The sequence below is a fragment of the Gymnogyps californianus genome, chromosome 12, assembly GCF_018139145.2.
Source record: "Gymnogyps californianus isolate 813 chromosome 12, ASM1813914v2, whole genome shotgun sequence".
NCBI classification, from domain to species: domain Eukaryota; kingdom Metazoa; phylum Chordata; class Aves; order Accipitriformes; family Cathartidae; genus Gymnogyps; species Gymnogyps californianus.
Genome location: NC_059482.1, coordinates 21149775 through 21170246, shown reverse-complemented (window position 1 = coordinate 21170246; position 20472 = coordinate 21149775). Strand labels below are relative to the sequence as shown.

The following is a 20472-nucleotide window of genomic DNA, read 5'->3' as shown; positions in this document are numbered from 1 at the left end:
CTGCCGCTCGCACGGGGACACCCAGCTATTTAGAAGAGCCTTGCGTGAAGCTGGGAGCAGCAGAGATGTGCTCCGGGGCGGCAAGGGTGCTCGGTAGCCAGTGGGAAACCCTCCTGCAGCAAACATCCCCCCAGACCCCCCCCCCCCCCTTCTTTTTTTTGGAGGCGCAGCAAGGGGGGGCTTTGGACTTGCGGAAGATTCGCGAGAACACACGTGTTTCCTAATGAAATGATGACCCAATTACACATTGTGGAGTTTTCCATGAATGTTTTATTAGGGAGTCATTTTATTAGCTACACTTCAACTGTAGCTTTTGCATGCAAAATTTAGCAGATGTCTGATTTCATCTTGAAAGGCTTTGAGATTACACTGGCGGTTCCTTGACAAAGAGTAGCTAAGGGCTGCCAAGCAGCCACTTTCCAAAGCCTCGGGACCTCGTTTGATCCTTATCTTTTAAAAAAAAAAAAAAAAGCCTTATTCATGGGGAAAACAGAAACTGCCACAAAAGGACGTCGCTCTTCTTGACTTGTGGCTGTTGCAAAAATGCTGGGTCTTGAGATTTTCATGGAAAGTATCTGGGTGCGTTTTTTTCCTTGTTCATCCCCTGCGTTGTCCCATGTATGTATTTTATTTAAATAAAGGAGCGATGGTGTTTGGTGGAGCAGCAGCTGAAATAAAGCAAGTGCCTGGGGAAATGAAAATCCCCGGTGCGGGGAAAACAACCCTGGTGACTTCTGGGCCCTGGGCACCCGTGCAGTAGATCCAGGCAGGATGGCGTCCTGGAGGAAATTTTTAAAAATCCCCGATATAAACATACAAAGAAAAATCCTTTCCCTTGGAGCCGTTAGTTTTTCTCAGCGCTGGCCCGTAATTCTGTCTGATCCGCAGGACGGGACGTATGGGGATACGTGTCCGAGGATGGGTCCAGCGGAAGTTACATCACTGGAAATTGGTGAAGTCAACACGAATGATGGTTAATTTTCCTTTGCTGAGGTTTATGGCAATTTTTCTCTTGGTTTCTTCAAATTCTTTGCTTCTATTTCATGACCCAAATAATGGAAGATCTTTGGTTTAAACATAAAAGAACAAACTGGCCCAAGCGTTATTTTAAAGAGAGGCAGAGGCGCTCCAAGTACTGTGTTACTGCAAGGAGGAAAAAGCACCGTTTATTGAATCGGACCAGAAAGGGCTCTTCCGCCTCTGGGCTCGCAAGTCTCGCGCGAGAAAAAATTCATTTTCTCAGCTGGCAGAAAAGAAATGCAAAGCTTGCTACGTGGAACAGATTTGCAACCGAAGTGTTGGAGGAGGCAATGGGGCGGCGGGGATGCTCTGCCCCGCCAATGCCTGCGCTGAGCATCCCCACCGATGGGTGCCGAAAGGGCAGCCGGACGTGGACAGACGGACGCCAGCGCGGGGTCTGGCAGCGCCGGAGGAAAAGCATGGATGGTCTGACATAGATACATGGGGGCAAGGGACTTCAGGAGGGGAAGAGTAATTTCAAGAAGCCAAGGAACAAACAGAAGCCATGGTAGAGTTGTTCTACTTAAAACAAAGGAAAAAATTTCCCACCAAATACTTACATGAAATTAAATACCTTTTGGTTATATCCTTTTCAAATTCCTTATTTCCAGGTGAATGAGGCTGTGGCAGACGACTGACACCACGGGCGCGCGTCGTACATGTGTGTGCACGGAACACACGTAGGGTAAAAAACGGGCTTGAGAAGCTGGACGCGCTCAAGGGAGACACAATAAAAACCCTCTCACACTAGAAAAGAGCTGGCACTTTATTAACATTTTGTGACTAATAAATACATTACCGACAGCCAATAAATTATTACAATAACTAATGCTCTATTAAACCAATGGACAGTCACTCTTCGTACAAAATTACAGTTAATACAGTTTGGGCCATCAAACATGCAGGAGAAACGATTCAGCGGGAAACCAGCAAAAGGAAAATCGTGGCGGCCTCCGGCGATCCTTCGGGAAGAAATGTGGTGGGGAGCGGGGAGCCCAGAAGCAGGGTGATGGTCACTGTTCCCTTGTTGAGCTGAAGGGGGGAAAGGGAGGTGGGGGGAATAGGGCTGAGGATGTTAAATTAGGGACTGAGCTATTTAACGGGGCAAAGGCTGGTCTTTAAACAACCCTATTTCCTTGCCCAGCACCACCGGGTTGCTCCAGCACTGGAAAAGCTGGTGAAACTCAGGCAATGCTGAAAATCGTGTTGTTACCCGCTATGATCTCCTCTCCCCACCTGGAGCAGGGGGTTTAGACCCGGAGCCGCTTGCCTGTGCTACAGGACAGTCAGGATTTGGTCTCGACATTAACTTCCAAGACACTGGGTGGGAGAGGGGCCGGGGCAGAGCGCGTCGGGCTGGCTCCCAGCCCTCCGTCTCCTCCCCGGCTCTCTCCTCCCCATGCCTGCTGCACCCAGTGCCCGTGCAGAACTGAGCTGCCCTCTCTGGGAGATGGAGATGTTTTTGCCCTACCTCCAATCCAGCTCCCTCCCCTCTCCCTCTGCCTGCAGGGTGCCAGCCGGGAGGCTTTGGTCCTCTGCTTATTAACCCATCAGTGTTTAAGGGTCATACTTGCTCGTGTTCACGAGCTAGCCTTTGCAGCACAAATAAAGATCTCACAGGCTGCTGGTTCGGACATGAGCGGTCCTGTGAGAAGTCCCTTTCCATAGCCACGTTCTCAGTGTAACATCTTATATAGGTCACGTACCTATATCTGTCAGCATCAATTATCTTGTGTCATTGCAGGAGCTCAGAAATGATAACATACACTCAAGTCTCAGGGCGCTTTGGGAGAGTGTTTCTGTCTGCTCTTGCCTCCGGGGAGGTAGAGGCAAGACCGTGGTCCGCTCCTTTGTGCGACCCAGACCACGTCTCTGCTTTCTCGTGCGTGCATTGGGGATGCAAGCGTGTGATGGGTTTGGGTGGCTCAGGATGCTGCTCAGTAGCACCGTCTCTGCTGACCTGGACGCTTCCAGCGTCAGATTGTTAACGAGTGTTTTAGTCTCCTTGGAAATGGTTGTGGAGTTTTTGGTCGTAAGCCTGAAGACAAACCTGGCCCATGACAAAGACACAAACACACTAGTACTAAGCTTCTCTAATCGACTTGACAAACAGTCAGCCTTGTTCCCAGGAACTCAACAACTCTGCCTCGCTCCAGGACATTTTTTGGCCACAAAATACTCGGACACATCGCAGCGGCTAACAGTGCGGGGTTGGTCCCTTTTACGGCATCAACTGCAAAATCCCCTGTGGGTGATGTCTGCCACCCGCAGCTGAACCCCGCGCCTCGTTGAGCTGCACGGCGAGGGGCTGCCCGATGCTTTACACAGCAGCGACTGGGCACACGGAGATGTTTTGGCAAAAGGACCCCTTCTATGTCCCATCCTAACCTCTTGGAGATTGCATTCCTGCCCTGAGAACAAAGTCCGTTCCCTCGCAGGCAAGCACTGGGCTCGTGCCACAATAGATTAAAACCACCAGATACATTTTAATGTACATTACGGTATAGACTGCTCTCATTAATACTTTTAGTGTCCTGTAAAACAAAATCACATCTACCGAGGAGGCATGGCAGCCTCCCGCTGAGGATGCTCTCCCCGCCGTGGAGGGACAGGCTGGCCGGCCATCCAGGAAAGCTGGCGGAAGGCAAGAAGCTAATTCTCGTACAAAACTCCTGAGAGATGTAGTTGGAAGAATTTCTGGGAGGGCGGTGGTGGGAAGCCGACTGACCCCCTCGCTGGACCCGGCAGGGGCAGCAGGGACAGTCCGGTGCTGGCAGACGGAGGGGCCAGATGGCCTCGCCGAGTGGTCCCGCTGCCCCGCCGCTCGGCTGGCCTCCTCCGGCCGTATGTAAAAACGAGAGTGTGAACTCTTATTTGCTAAAGGAAAAAGCTGGCCTTTGAAGCAGGTGGCTGTATTTTAACACGTGCTTTCCCAGTGCGTGTTTATTGCTAGTTCTCCTAACAAGCCCAGCTACTGCATCGTCTCAAGGAGCACGGTGCTCTGCAGCTTAACCTTGCAGCCTCATCTGCAGGCTCATTTCAAGGCTTTCCTTCTGCAGGTTTCCCTATTTCATTGAAATTGTTGTTTAAATAAAGGAGCTATTTGCATTTTTTTTGTCTCACGGCTCCACACACCCGACCCTCTCATTGCGACAGAGCAAGCGGGGGGGCTTCCTTCTTTCTTTTTGCTGCTGTCTGAAGCTCACTATGAGACGCTAACGCTGCTTTCAACACGACGCCCCTCGGATGCTGCTGCTGGACAAGTGACCTGAGTCATTAAAAACCTCCTGCATCCCAAAAAGGGCATCTTTTGCAAATTCCCACATTAGCTTTGCAGGGCAGCAGGGTGTATACGTAGCTGGTTTAGTTCTGTGCTTTTAAAATATGTCCCCCATGCCCTGGTATGATTTCTGATGCAGCTGTACCAGTTGCAACATCCCTGCTACGTGGAGACTGCAAATTAAACACAACTCAGGGCCTCTGAGGGTCTGGATTCGGAGCATTGCAATTGCAAAGCACAAGGGGCTATTAAGAAGAGGGCTTTTGAAAGCAGGCGATGTATTTCAAGGTCTTTTTTCTAGGCAATTGCTGCAAGGATTGCTGGTGTTTAGCAAAAAGCACAGGGCAAAAGATTGCCTGCAGAAGGCACATCTGTCAGAAAAGGCTTGGGAAGATGCAGAAAGCCAGTGGTGAGTAATGCTTTGGCAGGCGTTCTGGAGACAAAAATCTATACACAGCCATCAAGCGGGAGAAATAGTAGGGTTTAACACTGGAAGCATTTCATCTTCCAAATGCCGTTTCCAGCCTTTGTCAGTGAATCCTCGTGACACTCGTGTGAGGGAGGGAATGTCAGCAGCAGCAGCTGAAACGAAGCTTTAGACATACAATATGCCAAAGAAAATGAAAGAAAAGGCTCTGTGTGGCAACATTTCCTCCTCTTTTTCTCCCTTTTCTCCCCGTGGAGCACCAGCCGTTGGTTATCACCAACATGCCAGGGAACCAGCCGGAGCTGCGGAGGGGCTGGGGCAGGAGGGGGTTTGCATGTCCCAGCCGGCACAGCCGGGAATGGGCTGCCTGAATCCAGCCCGGAGCGCGGCACAAGCGCACCGAGCCGGCACCGGTGACTCGGCTGCATTCGGCAGAGTTTGGGGTTGAGTTAATTTAAATTGTCTTTACCAAAATACTCCTGTGCGCTTTATGCTGGGAACTCCTGAAGCCTTGGCTTGGTGCTGCCTTCACTGGGAACAGCTTCTGTTACTTATTCGCTCGGATAAAATGTCACCCACAGCAAGGGCTGGGAACAGAAAATCTCCAAAATTCTAGTGCTGCTGATCAAACTCTTCTGACAGAGCTTAATGTAAGACCTGCCTCGCTGCCAGCGCAAGCCGTCAGCGCACCACAGCACACAGGTCTGGTGCTGCACTCTGGGTCTAGCAGTTACATACACTTTCTGTACCAAATGTAACTGATGTTCAGCTTTTCAGCCCTCGTTTTGACACTCAACACCCGTTTGGATGCTAGGCGTTACTGGTGGGACTCGGCCACCCGCATGGGACAAACTCCAGGAGCATCCCGGTCCCTCTGCATCCCTCCAGCTAATTCCCTGCCCCTCCTGCGGCGGAAGCACCGTCCCATTGCCATCGGCTGGTCCCTTCCAAGGAACCAGAGAACTGGGCAGGTGCTTCCCATTGGGAATCCTTTCTTTGGAAAACCTTCCCGTTGACTCTGAAAATCCTAAGCTAAACCAAATACGATGACATGCGCAGGCCTTGTGTTCAGTGTTCCTTCGGTTTACGGTTGTACAGCAGAGTGTGCCGGCATTAAATGGAGCTGGGAGAGGGGCTGGGACCTGGGAACACAAGACGTGGGGGTGGGATGTGGCGTGAGGAGCAGAGAGGGGCTCCTGGCTTTGCTGGCCAGCCAGCTCTCTGTGGGAGCTGATGCCGCCAGAGGTATTTTAAGGCCGAGATGGTGAAGAGAAAGGTGGGTACTCACTTGTGCCGGAGCAGGGGAGGCAGAGACCTGGCGTTATTGCTGTTAGTGTCCAGCAGAGCAGCAGTGGGTCCTCACTGTACAATACTAAACACAGTTTTATCATTTAATGCTACTTAGGGGGTTACTGACACAGATGCCAACCATGCTGGGCCGTGAGCTGGTTAGATGGGTGAGAGCCACCTTGTTTTCCTCTGCAGGCCTCCCGTTTAAGCCAGGGTGCTCCCGCTCACATCCCTGGCTGGGGTTTTGTCACAGACGTCCCATGAGCCCTGTCCCGGCAGAGCACAACCTCTGATGGGGACTCTCCTCCAGCTCCCAGGTGCCCTTCTCTTCCCGTCCTCCCTGCTGCCTCAACCTGCCTCATCTCCCTTCTGCAACTTCTCTCCCAAACTGCCCCCCCCGAACCTCCCCCGCCGGTCCTCTCCGTCCCGTGCCACCGTACCTGCTCCTTTCCCTGCCTCCCGCACACCGACGCTCACCTGGCCCCTTGCCTTTGGGCTGTGCTGCTTTAGGCTGCTCTCACGCCATCTCTCCTAGGTGGGCACAGTGAGAAAAGAGATATTGACCCTCTCAGGCATGGCACTGGAGAAAAGTCAGACCTCCTGAGACCTGAAAGACACCCCTAGCCTGGGCTCCCAAGAGAGGACAGCTGAACTTGTGGCTGGCCTGGAAAGAGTCATGTTTGCCAGGATCATGGACTTTTAAGAGAGGCAGAGAAGAGGCATGGATCAGCGTTGCCTACCTGCCCCCAGGTGCCACGTCGAGTGGGACCTTGGAGGTGGCCGTCTCACCCAGACACCAAACAAGCTTTCGGGGTGGACTTCTAAGGGTCCCTCCACGCTCCCAGAGTTGACACCCCACCTCTCACACTCCCCTCTGCCTTCACCCCAACAGCACCTGGAGCTCTTGGTGATGGCAGGCGGATGGCCACATGTACCATAGCCCAGCCATGTTTGTCCTCCCCTCTGTGCCCCCACATTTTGCTATGCTGGGTGCTACCCTTGCCCTTTCCACACCTTTCCCCCTGCTCTTCCTTCCTCCCTTCCCTCTCTTCCTTGCAGTTTTCCTTCCTCCTCCATCACTTGGCTCAAATCAGCTTCCTGAGCCTTCCCTCGCCACTACATGGCCAGTATAAACCATCCCTCTTGCTGTAGATACTGGTAAAGAGATGCCCTGACTGGCATCCAAACCTGGAGCTGTCTCTCTTGGATGCCCAGGCAGGAGATGACACAGGCAAGCTACCTGCTTCTGCTCGGCCGAGGAGGCTCAGGGTGCAAGGTAGGGCTTCTCAAGGGTATTTAGATGCCTGAGGTGCAGTAAAGAGCCGCGAGGCTCCTGCACACCTTGCTGTCACCCAAGCACGGTGAGGTTTCCCAAAGCACCTCTCCGCATTTCAGGTACTTGCAGGTCAAACCCTGCCTACAAGAAGCTGGCGCTAAATATTTTTGGTGCACCCCAGCATTTCAGGGCCGAAGTTTAGGAAGAGATGCTGCGTGTTTGCAGGAGCAGCGGTTGTGCTGAAATCACTTCGGCTGGGAGGTGCTTTGGGAAAGGTCGCTGGGTACCCAGGCTGGCATCCTCGCCAGGATGCCCCCGTGCGCGGGGTCCCCATCAGGACGCCATCCCCGGGGCATCCTCGCTGCCTACGCTTCGGGGGTCCAAGCCCAGCTGCCACCGCCCCGCTCAGCTCAGCGGCGCCGTGGCATCCAGCGAAGCGCCTAAGAAACAGGTTGCTGAAACCACTAGACAAATTTTAACATTAATTTTGAAAAACTTGAGGTAAAACTGTTACCGGTAATGAATGCTTTTAGACAAGGCTTAGTAGGTTTTGTTACTGTGTCCATCTTAGACACCAGCAGAACTCGATATGGCTGTTTTACTTGTTCAAATAGCTGTCTGGAAAAAAGGAGAATATACAAATCCAAGCTGCGGCGGCTGCGTTCAACACCGACCCCTCCGGCTTTGGGATAGGAACTGGAGCCGTAAGGTACCCTCAAAATGATCATGTTGTATCTAGCACTTCCCAAAGGAATAGTGTTTAAAAAAAAAGATAAATAACCAGGAGAATTAAAAATATCCCTTAATTTCAAGGAAAAAAAGTTTCAGTTCCAAACTACACTGTTGCTGACCAGTATTTTAAGGCTTTGATTTTTTCTTTTTTTAAAACTGAAGTATTTTTGTCTTTTGGCAGTTGAAATGCACTTTGTGGGAAACGTGTTAGCTCCCTCTACAGCACTGTGAATTGGAACGGAGGAGTAGAACGAGGCAGCAAGGGAATGAACCAAAAATAAACCAAAACAAAATAAAACGGGGCTGGGGAAAGCAGAACTTGCTGCAAAGTTTTCTGGGACGGGAGGAGGGATTTACGTATTTCCTCCTCCTCATCTTCTCAGGAGGAAAAAAAAGAAAGAGAGAGGACCTGTCCGCGGGACCGGAGGATGCTCCCGGCGGGGATGAGGAGAGGAGGGGAGGAGAGGGCTTTAGTAGAGTCCACATCCCCGCAGGTTGTTGGCGATGATGACATCCGTGACGGCGTCGAAGACGAACTGGATGTTGTTGGTGTCGGTGGCGCAGGTGATGTGCGTGTAGATCTCCTTGTTGGGGGACTTGTTCTTGCTCTCGTACTGAGCCTGGATGTAAGCCACCGCCTCCGTGAAAGAGTTTGGGCCTATAAGAGAGCCGAGACGAAAGGAAAAAGAGCGAGTTAAAGCAATCCCGTAACCCTAAATCTGTAGGGTGCCTGCAAGCACCCTGTCGTAGGGACATGGGGAGCTCGTACGGGGCTGCTGCAGCCCAGCCGCCCCATCTCCATCTCAGGGACGGGCACTATTACCAGCCAGGATTGCTGCAAGGGAGGAGATGCTCTCTGACTGTCAGCTCAGCTGTATTTTTATTCTGAGTTGCTGTTTATAGTCTCTAGAGATGAAACGGATGAGGGAACTGAGTGTTAAACAGGCTATGATGGGAAAACCAGAAGAAATTCCACATCATGGTGACAAAAAAGAGAAGAAACCTGCCAGGAATGTGGTAAGTGCTTGACCTGGTGAAGAGGCTTAGCTTTTTTCCTTTTTTAGATTTTTTGATTAAAGTTTCAGCTTTTGATGGAAAAGAAGAGCGAAAATGCCCATGAATTGAGGGCAGTATTGGTTACCGTGCCCTCCTTTCCCTGAATCACTAAGAGAAAAGGACATGAAAAGATCCAGCCTCTCTTACGGGGCAAAGTGGGTTTTTCTCAAAAAAAATACAAAAAGGCTAATACGTAATGTCCCCCTTTGTGAGGAATTAGGATCGCAGTACCCTCTGCTAGAGCTGTGGCTAAAATCACAGCACGAGGAGTTTCTTGTTTTGATGGACAGAGATGTCTGTGCCAAACCTTATTAACCATCAGGTTTTGCGTTAAAAAAGCTTAAGAGCAGTCATGCGAAAGAGCAGATCCTTTCTCCCCCGGCCAGCCTTGACATTGCTCACACACACACAGCTCCGCTCAGGCACCTCCTTAGCTCTGATCAACTCCGTTTCTCTGGCTGGCCTGGAGTGCAGCCCTCCGGCACTGCTGGGTACTGCCGCGTGCCCCCGAGCCCTGGCAGGCTCCACAGTGGTAACGCTGCTAATGCTCTTGGATCCCTCTCCCTCCGTGACGCTTCAGTGATGGGAAATGTTGTTATCTGCTAGAGAGAAGCTTACTTGGGCTTGAGATTTGCTGTGGTTGAAGGCAGCTGATCTGGGAAATCACTTGCACTTGCATGTACGTGCATTGCTAGTTGAAGACACAAGCTCATGAAGACCATGAGACTTGAGAATATGCTTCGAGTAAGAGAAGCAAAATGTTTTCCGGGAGCAGGTTCTTGCATGAAGACCTGTGTAAAGAATTTGGGAACAGTTCCACATACTGTGCGCAACCAGGAGGATATTTTATGAAAGGGAAGCTGGTTGTTCAAAGGCATGAGGATTTAGATGCTGCATTCCTTCTGGGAGAGCAGGGAATCACTAATGCCTGCTTGGTTTAAAACACGCCCTGGATTCTGCTGCTGCTTTGCTAAGTATTGTGGATTAGTTAAAAGCATGAGTGAATTAAGGGGATGGAAACAGTCAGTGCTCCAGCATACAGCAAGCAAATTTGTGGATGCAGTGTTCTAATAATTCTCTGTCAGCAGAGCTAATGGACATCAGAAACTTCATTTTATTAAAAGCATTTTGTGGAACCTACTTGTGATGTTGAAAGTCCGCTTGTTTGATTTATAGGCTTTCATCAAATAATTTTTTTTAACTCCAGGGCAACTTTCTAATAATGCTGCTTTTTCACAAGGCCACAAGGCTTCACCCTCTGAGCTGTGGTCAGCAAAGCAGGGGCGAGCAAGCTGAAGTGTGTGCTTGGGTCTAAAGTCTGGGCTTAACGTTAGCATGAGCTAACTTCCAACTTTTAACAGCGCTGCTGAATGCCTGGGGGTGGGATACTCTTCACCTCTGATTCAGATCCCTGTTGGATCAGTGGAAGGACTTTCAGCCTTCAGACTTCCATCCCTCTCCGATGGCACAAGAGAGACAAGAGGTCTGTGGAGGGTCCCTGGCATTGCGATAACTCCCAGCTTCCAGAACAGCACCTCGAAGGAATTTAGAGCATCTTTGGGGTACTCTGAGATTTGGGGAGGACTGGTTTGGTTCACTTGGGGCTGAAGTGCTCCAGAAACAAGCTATATTTGTTTTCCTCTGTGTAGTCAGCTGAGAGCTTAGCTACATATGTACGAGGGTCTCCCTCCCCCACTGAACTCCTCTCTTGGGCTGGGATAGCTTGGGAAGGAAAAGTTCTATCTACAATGACATTCCTTCTTGTTCTAGTCTCTCTGCCATCAGGAATCTGTAAGAAAATTATTTCAGAGTGGGGTTACCGGGAGACTTCAGTGAGGATCCACAAAATCAGGTCCACAAAATGCGATCAGGGAGTGAAAGGTGCAGGTTTGCTTCATGGAGAAAAGGGAAAAAGGAAGAGGGCATGATAAAAATCTTCCGGTATATAGAAGTGCCGCTATAAAGAGGATGGTGATGAGCTGCTCTACAAGCCATCCAAAAGATGGCAAGCAGCAATCTAATTTGCAACCAGAAAAATTTGGGGTTGGCATTATTGTGAGCTTTCAACTGTAAAGACACTGAAATTTCCATTATTTGATCTTTTTAGACAAACGTGTCAGGAATATGTTGGTTCTGTCTGGAGCAAGCAGATGAGTAGATGGCTGAAATGTGTTGGTAGTGACAAACATCCAAACCTTCCCTGGAGAGGAAGCCTGCAGATATTCTTCTGAATTCAGATGGAGTCGTTCCGCTCCATGGCCACAGACCATTCAGCCCAAAGCAGCGATGATGGATCGCTTTTGCCTATTCACAGTGAAAAATCAAGTGCTCAGAGATAGGAAGCTCTGGTTAATAATTTGTTGGCCTGCCCAGAAATGTGACACTCTTGGTACTCCCGGTTCACAACTACGTTTCCTGACAAAGAGATCTGCTTCTCTGTCTGTCGGCTTGATTCATCTGGATGTCTCTGGTGTGCTTAAATAATTCATGACGATAAAAGTTTATTTTTATGCTGTCTCAGAATGGTAATGAGGGTTTGTGGAAGCCGGCGAGATGCAGCGGGAAGCGGCGGGGTGCAGCTGCAGCCTTTGCACGGGTGATGTATTCCCATCATTAGCAGGTCAGATGCCAGGCAGCCAGCAGAAGCGAGGGCTTCTTGCCCGCTGCCCTGTTGCAGAGCCTCTGCTCTGATCTCCCAGTGTCACGAAGGCCTCCTTCTCCCCAGCCCAGCTCAGGGCATGGCTTGCTGTGGCTCTTCTCTGTCTGCACTACGGCTTAAGAGGTGTGGGTGGCCAGTGCACAAGAAAATGAAGCACAAAGGAATGTTTTCTATCTGCATTTAACTGGAAGCGTTTCCATGTCCAGACGCTTGATGTCAGCGAGCCTGAGAGTGAAACTGGGAACCTCCTAAACTAACGTGATAAAAATTTACAGCTTGAGCTGAAGCAGCCCAGCTGTGGGGCCTGCTGTCTGCACGCTGGAGGGCTGATCCTGCAGCCCCTCGGTGCCTGGCAGTGGGGCAGTGGCCAGGAACCACAGAGGGATCCTCGTTGTGGTCAGCCAGGACCCACAGGGGAACGTGAGGGGCTATGAAACAGCAAAGGTGGACTCCAGCTGAGGACAGCCTAACAAACCCCGCGCATTGGTCTCCCACCAGTCACCCATTTGGAATGGTTAAGCTCACTGCGTCTTTCTGAAAGGCCTGCAAGAGGGTTCGTGTTCCTGAGCGACGCTGGGAACCAGGGCACGGGTTTAGGGAGCGTGCTGCCAGCCCCACACCTGCAGGTGTTGGCTCCCCATCGAAACCGCCCGTGGGGCAGAGATCAAAAGCCCGCATTAGTTGTGGTGGCCCTTTGCTGGCAAAGAACTTGCGTTTAAGTCATCCTCACACTTTAAGTGGACCACTAAACATGGTGGGGGTGATCCTATGGCATTTATTGAAATAAAACTTGCAGTGAAGCAAATGGGAGCTCTAGCTATGCATCTTTAGCCTCATTGCCTGCGATACACGACAGTATCAGCCTGGATGGGAAACGCTCCGTGATCCCTTCGCTATGCACTCCTGTACAGCCAGCTTTCTCATTACCTGTATACTCAGGAAAGCAGATAGTCAGTGGAGATTTCTTAATTTTCTCCTCAAATATGTCCTTCTTGTTTAGAAAGAGGATGATAGACGTATCTGTGAACCATTTGTTGTTGCAGATGCTGTCAAAAAGCTTCAGTGATTCGTGCATGCGGTTCTGCAATAGAAAGGAGAGATCACATCAGGCCAAAGGCAGCGACTCAGGGATGTTCAACATGTAGGGAAATCTAAAACAACTAAATTAAGGAGGAAAACAAAAAAAGAGAAGCTACAATATACAATAATAAATTTATGTATACATACAGCTGAACGTATACATACACAGATGCAATCCCTATAACATTTGACATACAGTTAGTAACTTAAGGGCATTTAACTATACAGAGCTGTTTTGATTTTGCATAGTGTATAATTTACAGGATCCCAGCTCATAGAAATCATCATGCACCATGCATGGATGGGGAGCTACTTTTGCCCTTTGATCAGATTTATGTGTCCATGTAGCTCATGCAGATTTTCTAAAACGTTTTCATTAATTTTTTAAATTTTTTTTTTTTTTTTACTTTCTCGAGTGTGTGTGGCACACAACTGGTTGGATACATTAACCAAGGACTGGTAGATCCTTGAATTAATCTAGAGTTGGAAGCAGACATCAAGGTGACATAATTTTGGAAATGACCTTGCCGTGACCTTTGCCTGGTTTTGTTATTTTGTTTAGTGTTGTTGTCTGTTGGTGGGCTTTTAATTTCTTTAATTTCTTTTTTAGTTCTCTTGGAAGATGGCTCAACAGAAAGTGTCTGGCAGAGAGGAAAAAAAAGTGAAAAAGGAAGAGGAAATAGTATAAAAAGGAAAAACGTAACGAAGGGCATCTAAGAACGACCAGACTAGAAGTCAGGCAGCTACCACTGATGTTAGCTCATGCCTCTAGAAGAACACTAGCTACTCGCCAGCAGAAGAGCCATACGTTCAAATGCACGCACAGCGAGAAGTCAGCTTTTTGGTTATAGGTCATGCAAAAAAACGACACAGGAAAGGAGAGAGATAAGAGGAATGAAAAAAACAGACCAGTTAGAGAGTTGCAAAGTCCGCCACATGGTTTTATGGTGGTGGAAAGAGCTCACGGCAAAGTCAACCAAGTGTCATGTTCCCTGCTGCTTTCAACTCTCAACTCGCTTTTTCTTTTGTTTTTTTTTCTTGGTTCAAGAGAAGCGTCATACCTGCCAAATTTGGTTGGTCTCTCAAATGCTCATTTTTTGGCCTTTGTTTGGCTAGATAAGGTCAGACGGCCGAGGAAAAGCTGTGAAGGTGCCGAGGCTGGCGATGTTTGGCACGCGAGGCCGACGCCGGAGTGCGCACGCCGGTCGCGTGGCCATCTCTCAGCCGGGAGCCGCGTAGCGGAGAGAGCAGGCGCGGTGAGGACGAAGCACACCCAAGAGTCAGGGGGTTATCAAAGGCAAAGCATGGTACAGACCAGACCGGCTCCTCGGCTTTTCCCAGCAGCATCTCCTTGGGACAGCACTCCCCAAACCCGCTAGGGCACATACGAGACTGGTTACAGCGACCGCAGGAGAGACGCTAGAGAGAACAGGGCTGCACGGTCTCGTTGCCGGAGGGTTTTTCAAGGCGGGTGCAGCATGTGTTCCCCCCTACATTTGGAAATTCGGAGTGGTGCAGGAGGCAGCCGGGGCCTTTCACCCCTCTCCCGCTCCATTTCACGCCCGCTCTGGCAGCATAATTGAGCCCAGCACTTTATCCATTAACGCTTTCCTTTTCATTGATATACTTTAGCTGCTGCTGAATGTTTTATTTGGATAAAAGTGGCTCCATGGATGAAGGAAACATCCGATCCAACCCGGAGTGAAACAGGACGCACGCAATTTGCTGTACCGTATACCACACGCTTTGCTACCAGACTTGAAATGACCGAGCATCTCCCCACCACGCATTGTACCGACACACGGGGAAGACGCCATCATGTACAAACGTAAAAATGCATTTACTTATTGGGTCTCAGTTGCAAGATGTTGCTTATCTGGATCATCCCATGTCTGTGTGCTGTTTTTTGCTAACTCATTTTGTACTGCCTGGTGTGAGAGCCCCGGAGCAATGCTCCTCTTTGCTACTTGTGGTGTCAAAATTGTAACCATGTAGAAACCTGCAAAGGTTTTGTACAGGAGATCCTTGGCTACCCAAAGCCTTTGGGAGGGGAGAAGAAAGTGGAGGGCAGTCAGGGGAACAGAAAGCAAATATAATTAACTGTTTTTTAAGCAGGGTCCCTCACAGAACATTTTTATCGACATTTTTATCACCCTTGCTGATTTAAAATAAAAGCATGGAGAAACACATGAACACTGCCCATGGGTTAAACCAATAGTTCCTCTGCAGCAGCCATCAGCCTGGAGGTCACCGTACTTACCACGCTGCACCTCGCCAGCCCCGTACCATGCTGCGCAGCCCCGGCGGGGAGCAGCGGTGTGCAACCGCGCCTTGTGGCACAGGAAGCACCACGGGTGGTATCGGTTTTGGTTAAGAAATAGAAGCTGAGGACTCCTCCTGAGCTGGGCTTCGCGGTTAGGTGAAGCTGACCTTCCTACAGTAGCAAGACTATGTAAGGATCCTACAGAAATCCTTCTGCTTCTCTTATATAGTTTGATTAACTTGCGTTAATACCTGTTAGGAAATGAGAGTGTTTTCCCAAGAAATAGTGACTCTTAGCATTCAGTCGTAACCAGAACATACACACCGCACAAACCAATACATCCCTGTAGAAAATGAGTTACAATAAAAATCCTCTATTCCTTTCAGATTCCAGGAGCAAGTTTTGAAGCTTCCTAAGGCTGCCTGACCTGGCTTTCTGATCTCTACATGTTGATTTTTCCCCCAGCTCTGCCAGTTAGCTGAGTAAATATAACCACCGCTCTGCCCACTCATCTTTATTTACCTGGGAAAGGTTCTGGTCTTAAAATCCACCTTTTCCTTCCCCATCACTAAAGAGAAGAAGACATTATTCAAAAGCAAGGAACCGCTTTCTGTGTGTGGCAAAGGTGCGGAGCAATATCCTGGCGAACAGGTACGGAAGCTCCTGTTGCCGTACCTGGGTGCCACGTGGGAAATGCTGTCGCATCCCAGGAGGGGTCCCGGGAGCCCACGCATGAACGCAAGCTGTGCTGGTGCTGCCTAACATCGGGAATGCCTTGCTGCCTCCCTTTCCTTTCCGTTCCCAACTGTTATTCGTTCAACAGATGTTTGTAGGAGACCTCCAACAGCTCAGGTGGGTCCTGGCTGAGACGCGAGGATGGGGAGGCAGTCTCTGGGTACCACATGTAAAAGGACAGGCTGCTGCTAAAGGAGGAGTGAGAAGTTAAAGCCTGCAAATAATCCCCCTCCTACCAGTAAGTCCACAGCGAAAGACCCTTTTAGTCCCTTAAAGCTTCCCCATGGCCCCTCTCAGGAGCACCCGTGCTGCTGTGATGGGGCAGACGTGCCTGCTCTGCTAGGAGGCATTAAAGATTACACTTCTCATACTTTTATATGAAGTGATATAAATTACTTCACCTGCTTTTGGACCCATTGTGCTGCTTTTTCCTACTTTATGTTGGGTCTGTCATTAAGGGAAGGGCTCTTGAAACATTGGCTTCTTAATGTCACTGCCTATTTCAAAATCAGTATTTTAAATCCTTACGCCTGCAAATACTTTATATCCCAACAAGGAAAGCAGCCCCACCAGCCACGTTACAGAGGAATAACCACTCGCCCATAAAAATTACTAGTCCAGTTAACTGTTCTTGTGCAGGACGAGACAGAATTGCTTATAGCTGAGTTCAGATGTCATTGCACAACCGTGTGTGCACAGCGTGTTCCCATCGCTGATGTGAAGGGCAAACAGCTTTCTACTGAGTGTGAGGGAGAAAGGATGCTGCTGTCAAGACTCTGCCCAGGCAGAAACACTCATAAAATCCTTCTTTTTTTTCACCAGAGCATGGGAGGAGACCTGGTTATTTCTGCATCATGCAGTCAATTCAATCTTTTTTGTTTTCCTTGGTGATTAAGTGCTAACTGTCATGCAAACTATAAGGACACTGATGGTTATCCTAAGCACAGAAACTCCATGTTCCCCCTCCTGCTTACATTTCCTACGATGCCCAAGCCACTTTCACTTGCTTTGTCACTCCTAAGGCAATTTCTGAGCACTGCAATTCAATTTTCCTTGCCCAATGACAGCAGAGAGAGCACGCTAACCAGGTCGTGCAATGAAATACGAACCAGCAGGCCAACACTAATGCACACCAAAGGTCACCAGCACAGTACCTTCAACCCATCCCATGCTCAGCAATGGGGACACAAACAATACTTGCATGTCTTGGCTAGATATGGATGACCTAAATATCTTAGTTGCAGAGGCAGCAATGCGCAGCATGAACATCTCCCTCTCTTGCCATGACTCCTTTGAATTTGCGAGGAAAAAAACAAAGAGGATAGTCTCGATTCCCGTGGTAGGTCCCACGCCATTGCTGTCTTTTTAAATTTCATTAGGAATTCCATTTAGAAGGAACAACGCAAATCTACCTTTGTTAATCGTCTTCTCCAGTTTTACCGATTAATATGACTGCTGTCCCTCTCCTCCCAGATTACAGATCTGAGGCTTTTCCTCCTGTAACCTCAGCTTATGAAACATAAAGTCACAAATGAGACAAAATAGCCTTGTTATGCAAAGACATAATCCACTGAGTTGTTCAGTCAGTTAAAGCAGGACGTTCCCACTGTGTACAAACATGGCAGGGAGCCCTGCAGCTCCTTGTGATGGAGTCGGTAAAGGCAGAGGCAGGTGTAATACCTTGAAGACAGTGTCTTGTGCGTTGGATGGGCTGGGCAGAGGGTGTCATTTTGCCTCGTGAGCTCTAGCTGTGGGCTGTGGCTGGCAGCAATGGGACTGATGAAGGCACTGCTTGAATTTCCCTGTAGGCTTGCTCCTCGCCCCTGGGAGCCAGGCACGCAGGGAAGCAGTTTAGATCTGCCAACAGCGGCATAAGAAGGTGTTTGAGGCAGTGGGAGAGGCTGGATTGAACAGCACCGGGGGTTTCTATGCAAAACATGGTCTTTATGGATGTATGGGGCTAGAAATCACAGATGCAGAAAGTTCTCTTTATTTTATTTATGTCTTTCTGATCTGGACATAGAGAAGTACTTCCTTTCCTCGACTCCCGCCGTGTTGCTCTTTGTGGCAGGGAATTGGAGAGAAAATATATCCCTTATAAAAGACTACTTGCTCTTAGGGAGTGATGGCTTCGCACACAATAGCTTTTTTTTAGCTGCTGCAGGAGGATGGGTGCTCAGTCTTCTAAAACAAAGAGCGCAATAAACCACAAAAAAAATTTACAAGTGTAGAGCTGCGCTTTAATTTTAAGGGCAGGGACAGGTCAGGGGGCGTTTCACCCAGCCTTGTTTAACCAGCTCTTTGCTCAGTCTCATCTGGAAGGATTCACAGTAAACCTGTTGTTCACCAGCTTTTTTCAGTGAGACAAGCTGACCCTACAACTACACTGGTCCCAACGCCCTCGTGCTAACCGAGCTTAACAAGGCGAGCCCCCGCTCCGTGTTAGGCTGACTTCATCTGAACTGCAGTTTCATCCGCCTGAAGTGTGGTTTGACTTAGAGAAGTGCGAAAAGACCCTGTGAAATCCTGTGATTATTGTCAACAGGGCGCCGAGTGCACGAGGAAAAGCTGTTCTCTCCACGCACCGGCTTTGCAAGCGGTTTTTTGGGCACCTGAGACGCAGTAGGGCTCTTGCCCTCTCGTGGCTCCACACCAGCAATGAAAGCTCTACAAGTCTTTTCATATTCACAGAGACATCTGTACAGCCCCCAAACCTTCAGTGGCTTAATACAGCTGGCAGTGCCCGGACCGTAGTAAGCATCTCTATAGAAAATGAAGATGGAGGAGCAGCATCCAGCTCACTCTCTCAGCTGCCTCCTCTTTGTGTTTTCTAAGTGAGAAGCAATAAAAGCTGATTTACGTCATTAAAGCCAGCAGATGTGACGGATGCAGACAGACGGCAAATCAGCTGACTAAAGAGATGCTGCTTTTACTGCTGGGTTTTTGGAGAGGAACCACGTTAGCAGGGAGGAGACCGAACGCTTGGGGGTTCAGCCGGGAGAGGACCGAGTCGGCGGGTGCCGCGTTTTCCACCTGCCGTTTGTGCTGGGGGTATAATAGGGCAGACAAGATCTGACACCGTCATTTTTTCCTATTTGCATTGGCCTCGCTCAGGGTTGTTTATCTGGGTTAGGCGGGGGCGTCCTGCAGGCGCGGCGGTGACGATGCCGAATCCTTTCCCTGTTTACGCCGAATGTGTAAATGAACAGCAGCTGCCTCTGCCCTCCTGTTGCTCAGCATCCCCAGAAACGCTTTGTGAAAAGGGACTGAAATAGCAAGCAAATGTCAGCGCTGTGCCAGAGCAGTGCAAGCCTGCTTTCCTGATGCAAAAGGAAAGTTGGAGCTGCACAAATCCCAGTTTCTGCAGCGGGGCACTTCAGGGGGGAGGCTGAGCTGGCACCCTGCTCATCACCGGGGTGGTACCCGGTGATGGACAGTCACTGGCAGAGCTCAGCATCCCCAGGAGAGATGCTGTAACCTCCTTCTCAGAGGAGCTGAGTTAAGGCTGACATTTAAAAAATGGCATTGGCATTTAGGCCCTTCCATTTTGTGCTCCGTGGCTTTGAATCACAGGCTCTGGCTTGTCTAGGTCGGCACCCAAAGGTGACTTGTGTTAAAGGCTGCCTTTGGCTTCACGATTTAAGTGTCATAGCCCAAGTCATACCTACAGAGCACTTTGCTCTCTGGTCAGATCACAGCTTCGCTCCCTGCCCCATGGGTCTGCCCTCTCCCTGCGTATTCTTCTTTATCTCCTGGGTGTGTTTCCCCTGCCCAGCTGCAGAGCTCTATGGCATTGAGCTAATGGCTGGGTTTTTCAAATCACGTCAGGAGATTTTGGTTCCTTCCCAGTAAATCCTACAGGACTGATCATCCTTGAGCATATCGGGGCCGGGATCAGAGGGAGGTGACAACTGAGGATTACAAATGAGTGGACATGAGAAGGTGTAGGGCGTCTCAGTCAGTCTGGAGGGACATAGTCGTGACATCAATGTCACCCTGAATTCTGGTATCAATATGACCCAAACAACCGGGTGACTTCATCAGTTTGCTAGAGCTCACAAACCTGGCTCAAAGAGGCTAGAAACCACAGCCCCCCCAGTCTTTTTGGGAAGAGGCAACTGACACCTAACAGCAATCTTGCCCTCGATTCCTTCCTCATCAACAGCTTTCTGCAAGCCTGACATCTTTACCAGCAGGAGAGTAAAGAGCCTCAGAGAGACAGAGCTGGCAGGAGCGAGCCCTCCGTGCTGCCGCAGCCTGGGCACAGATGAAATCATTACCAAGTCTGAGCATGGCCTCCGATTCCTTCTCGTTAGACAAATGCAACTGGGTGCCCGCCGCAGTCATCGTTAGTCCCAAAAGCATGCATCCCCATCACACTGAATGAACGGCCAGAATACAGTAATGAGTCTTCTTGCATCCTTTCTGCGTATTTAATTCACTTGTATTAATTGCACTCTAATACCAGGGAGCACACAGCTCCTCACTAGCTTTATTTCCAGATGGTATTTTGAGCCTAATGTCACAGTGGGAAGTCATAAAAGCTCTCCTAGAACAAATTACCTGAGGAATTAAACAGTTCCAGACTCACTCAGGAAAATGAATTTCTGTAGCCTGAAGAAATAGGTTATACTCCTAGCCCGAGCCTGCCTCG

The 20472-nt window shown here is 49.5% G+C and overlaps 1 protein-coding gene across 2 annotated transcripts in view; it reads right to left on the bottom strand.

Moving 5' to 3' along the window:
- Nucleotides 1–8416: 8416 nt before the first annotated feature.
- LOC127020961 (guanine nucleotide-binding protein G(o) subunit alpha) overlaps nucleotides 8417–20472 on the bottom strand; it is a 133605-nt gene continuing 121549 nt past the window's right edge. For both annotated transcript variants that reach the window (XM_050903833.1, XM_050903832.1), the window contains 2 exons: nucleotides 12668–12821; nucleotides 8417–8683 (listed from right to left, as the gene is read on the bottom strand). In XM_050903833.1, the coding sequence (XP_050759790.1) occupies nucleotides 8496–8683; nucleotides 12668–12821 (342 nt within the window). In that variant the 3' untranslated portion in view covers nucleotides 8417–8495. The remainder of the gene's footprint in view (nucleotides 8684–12667; nucleotides 12822–20472) is intronic.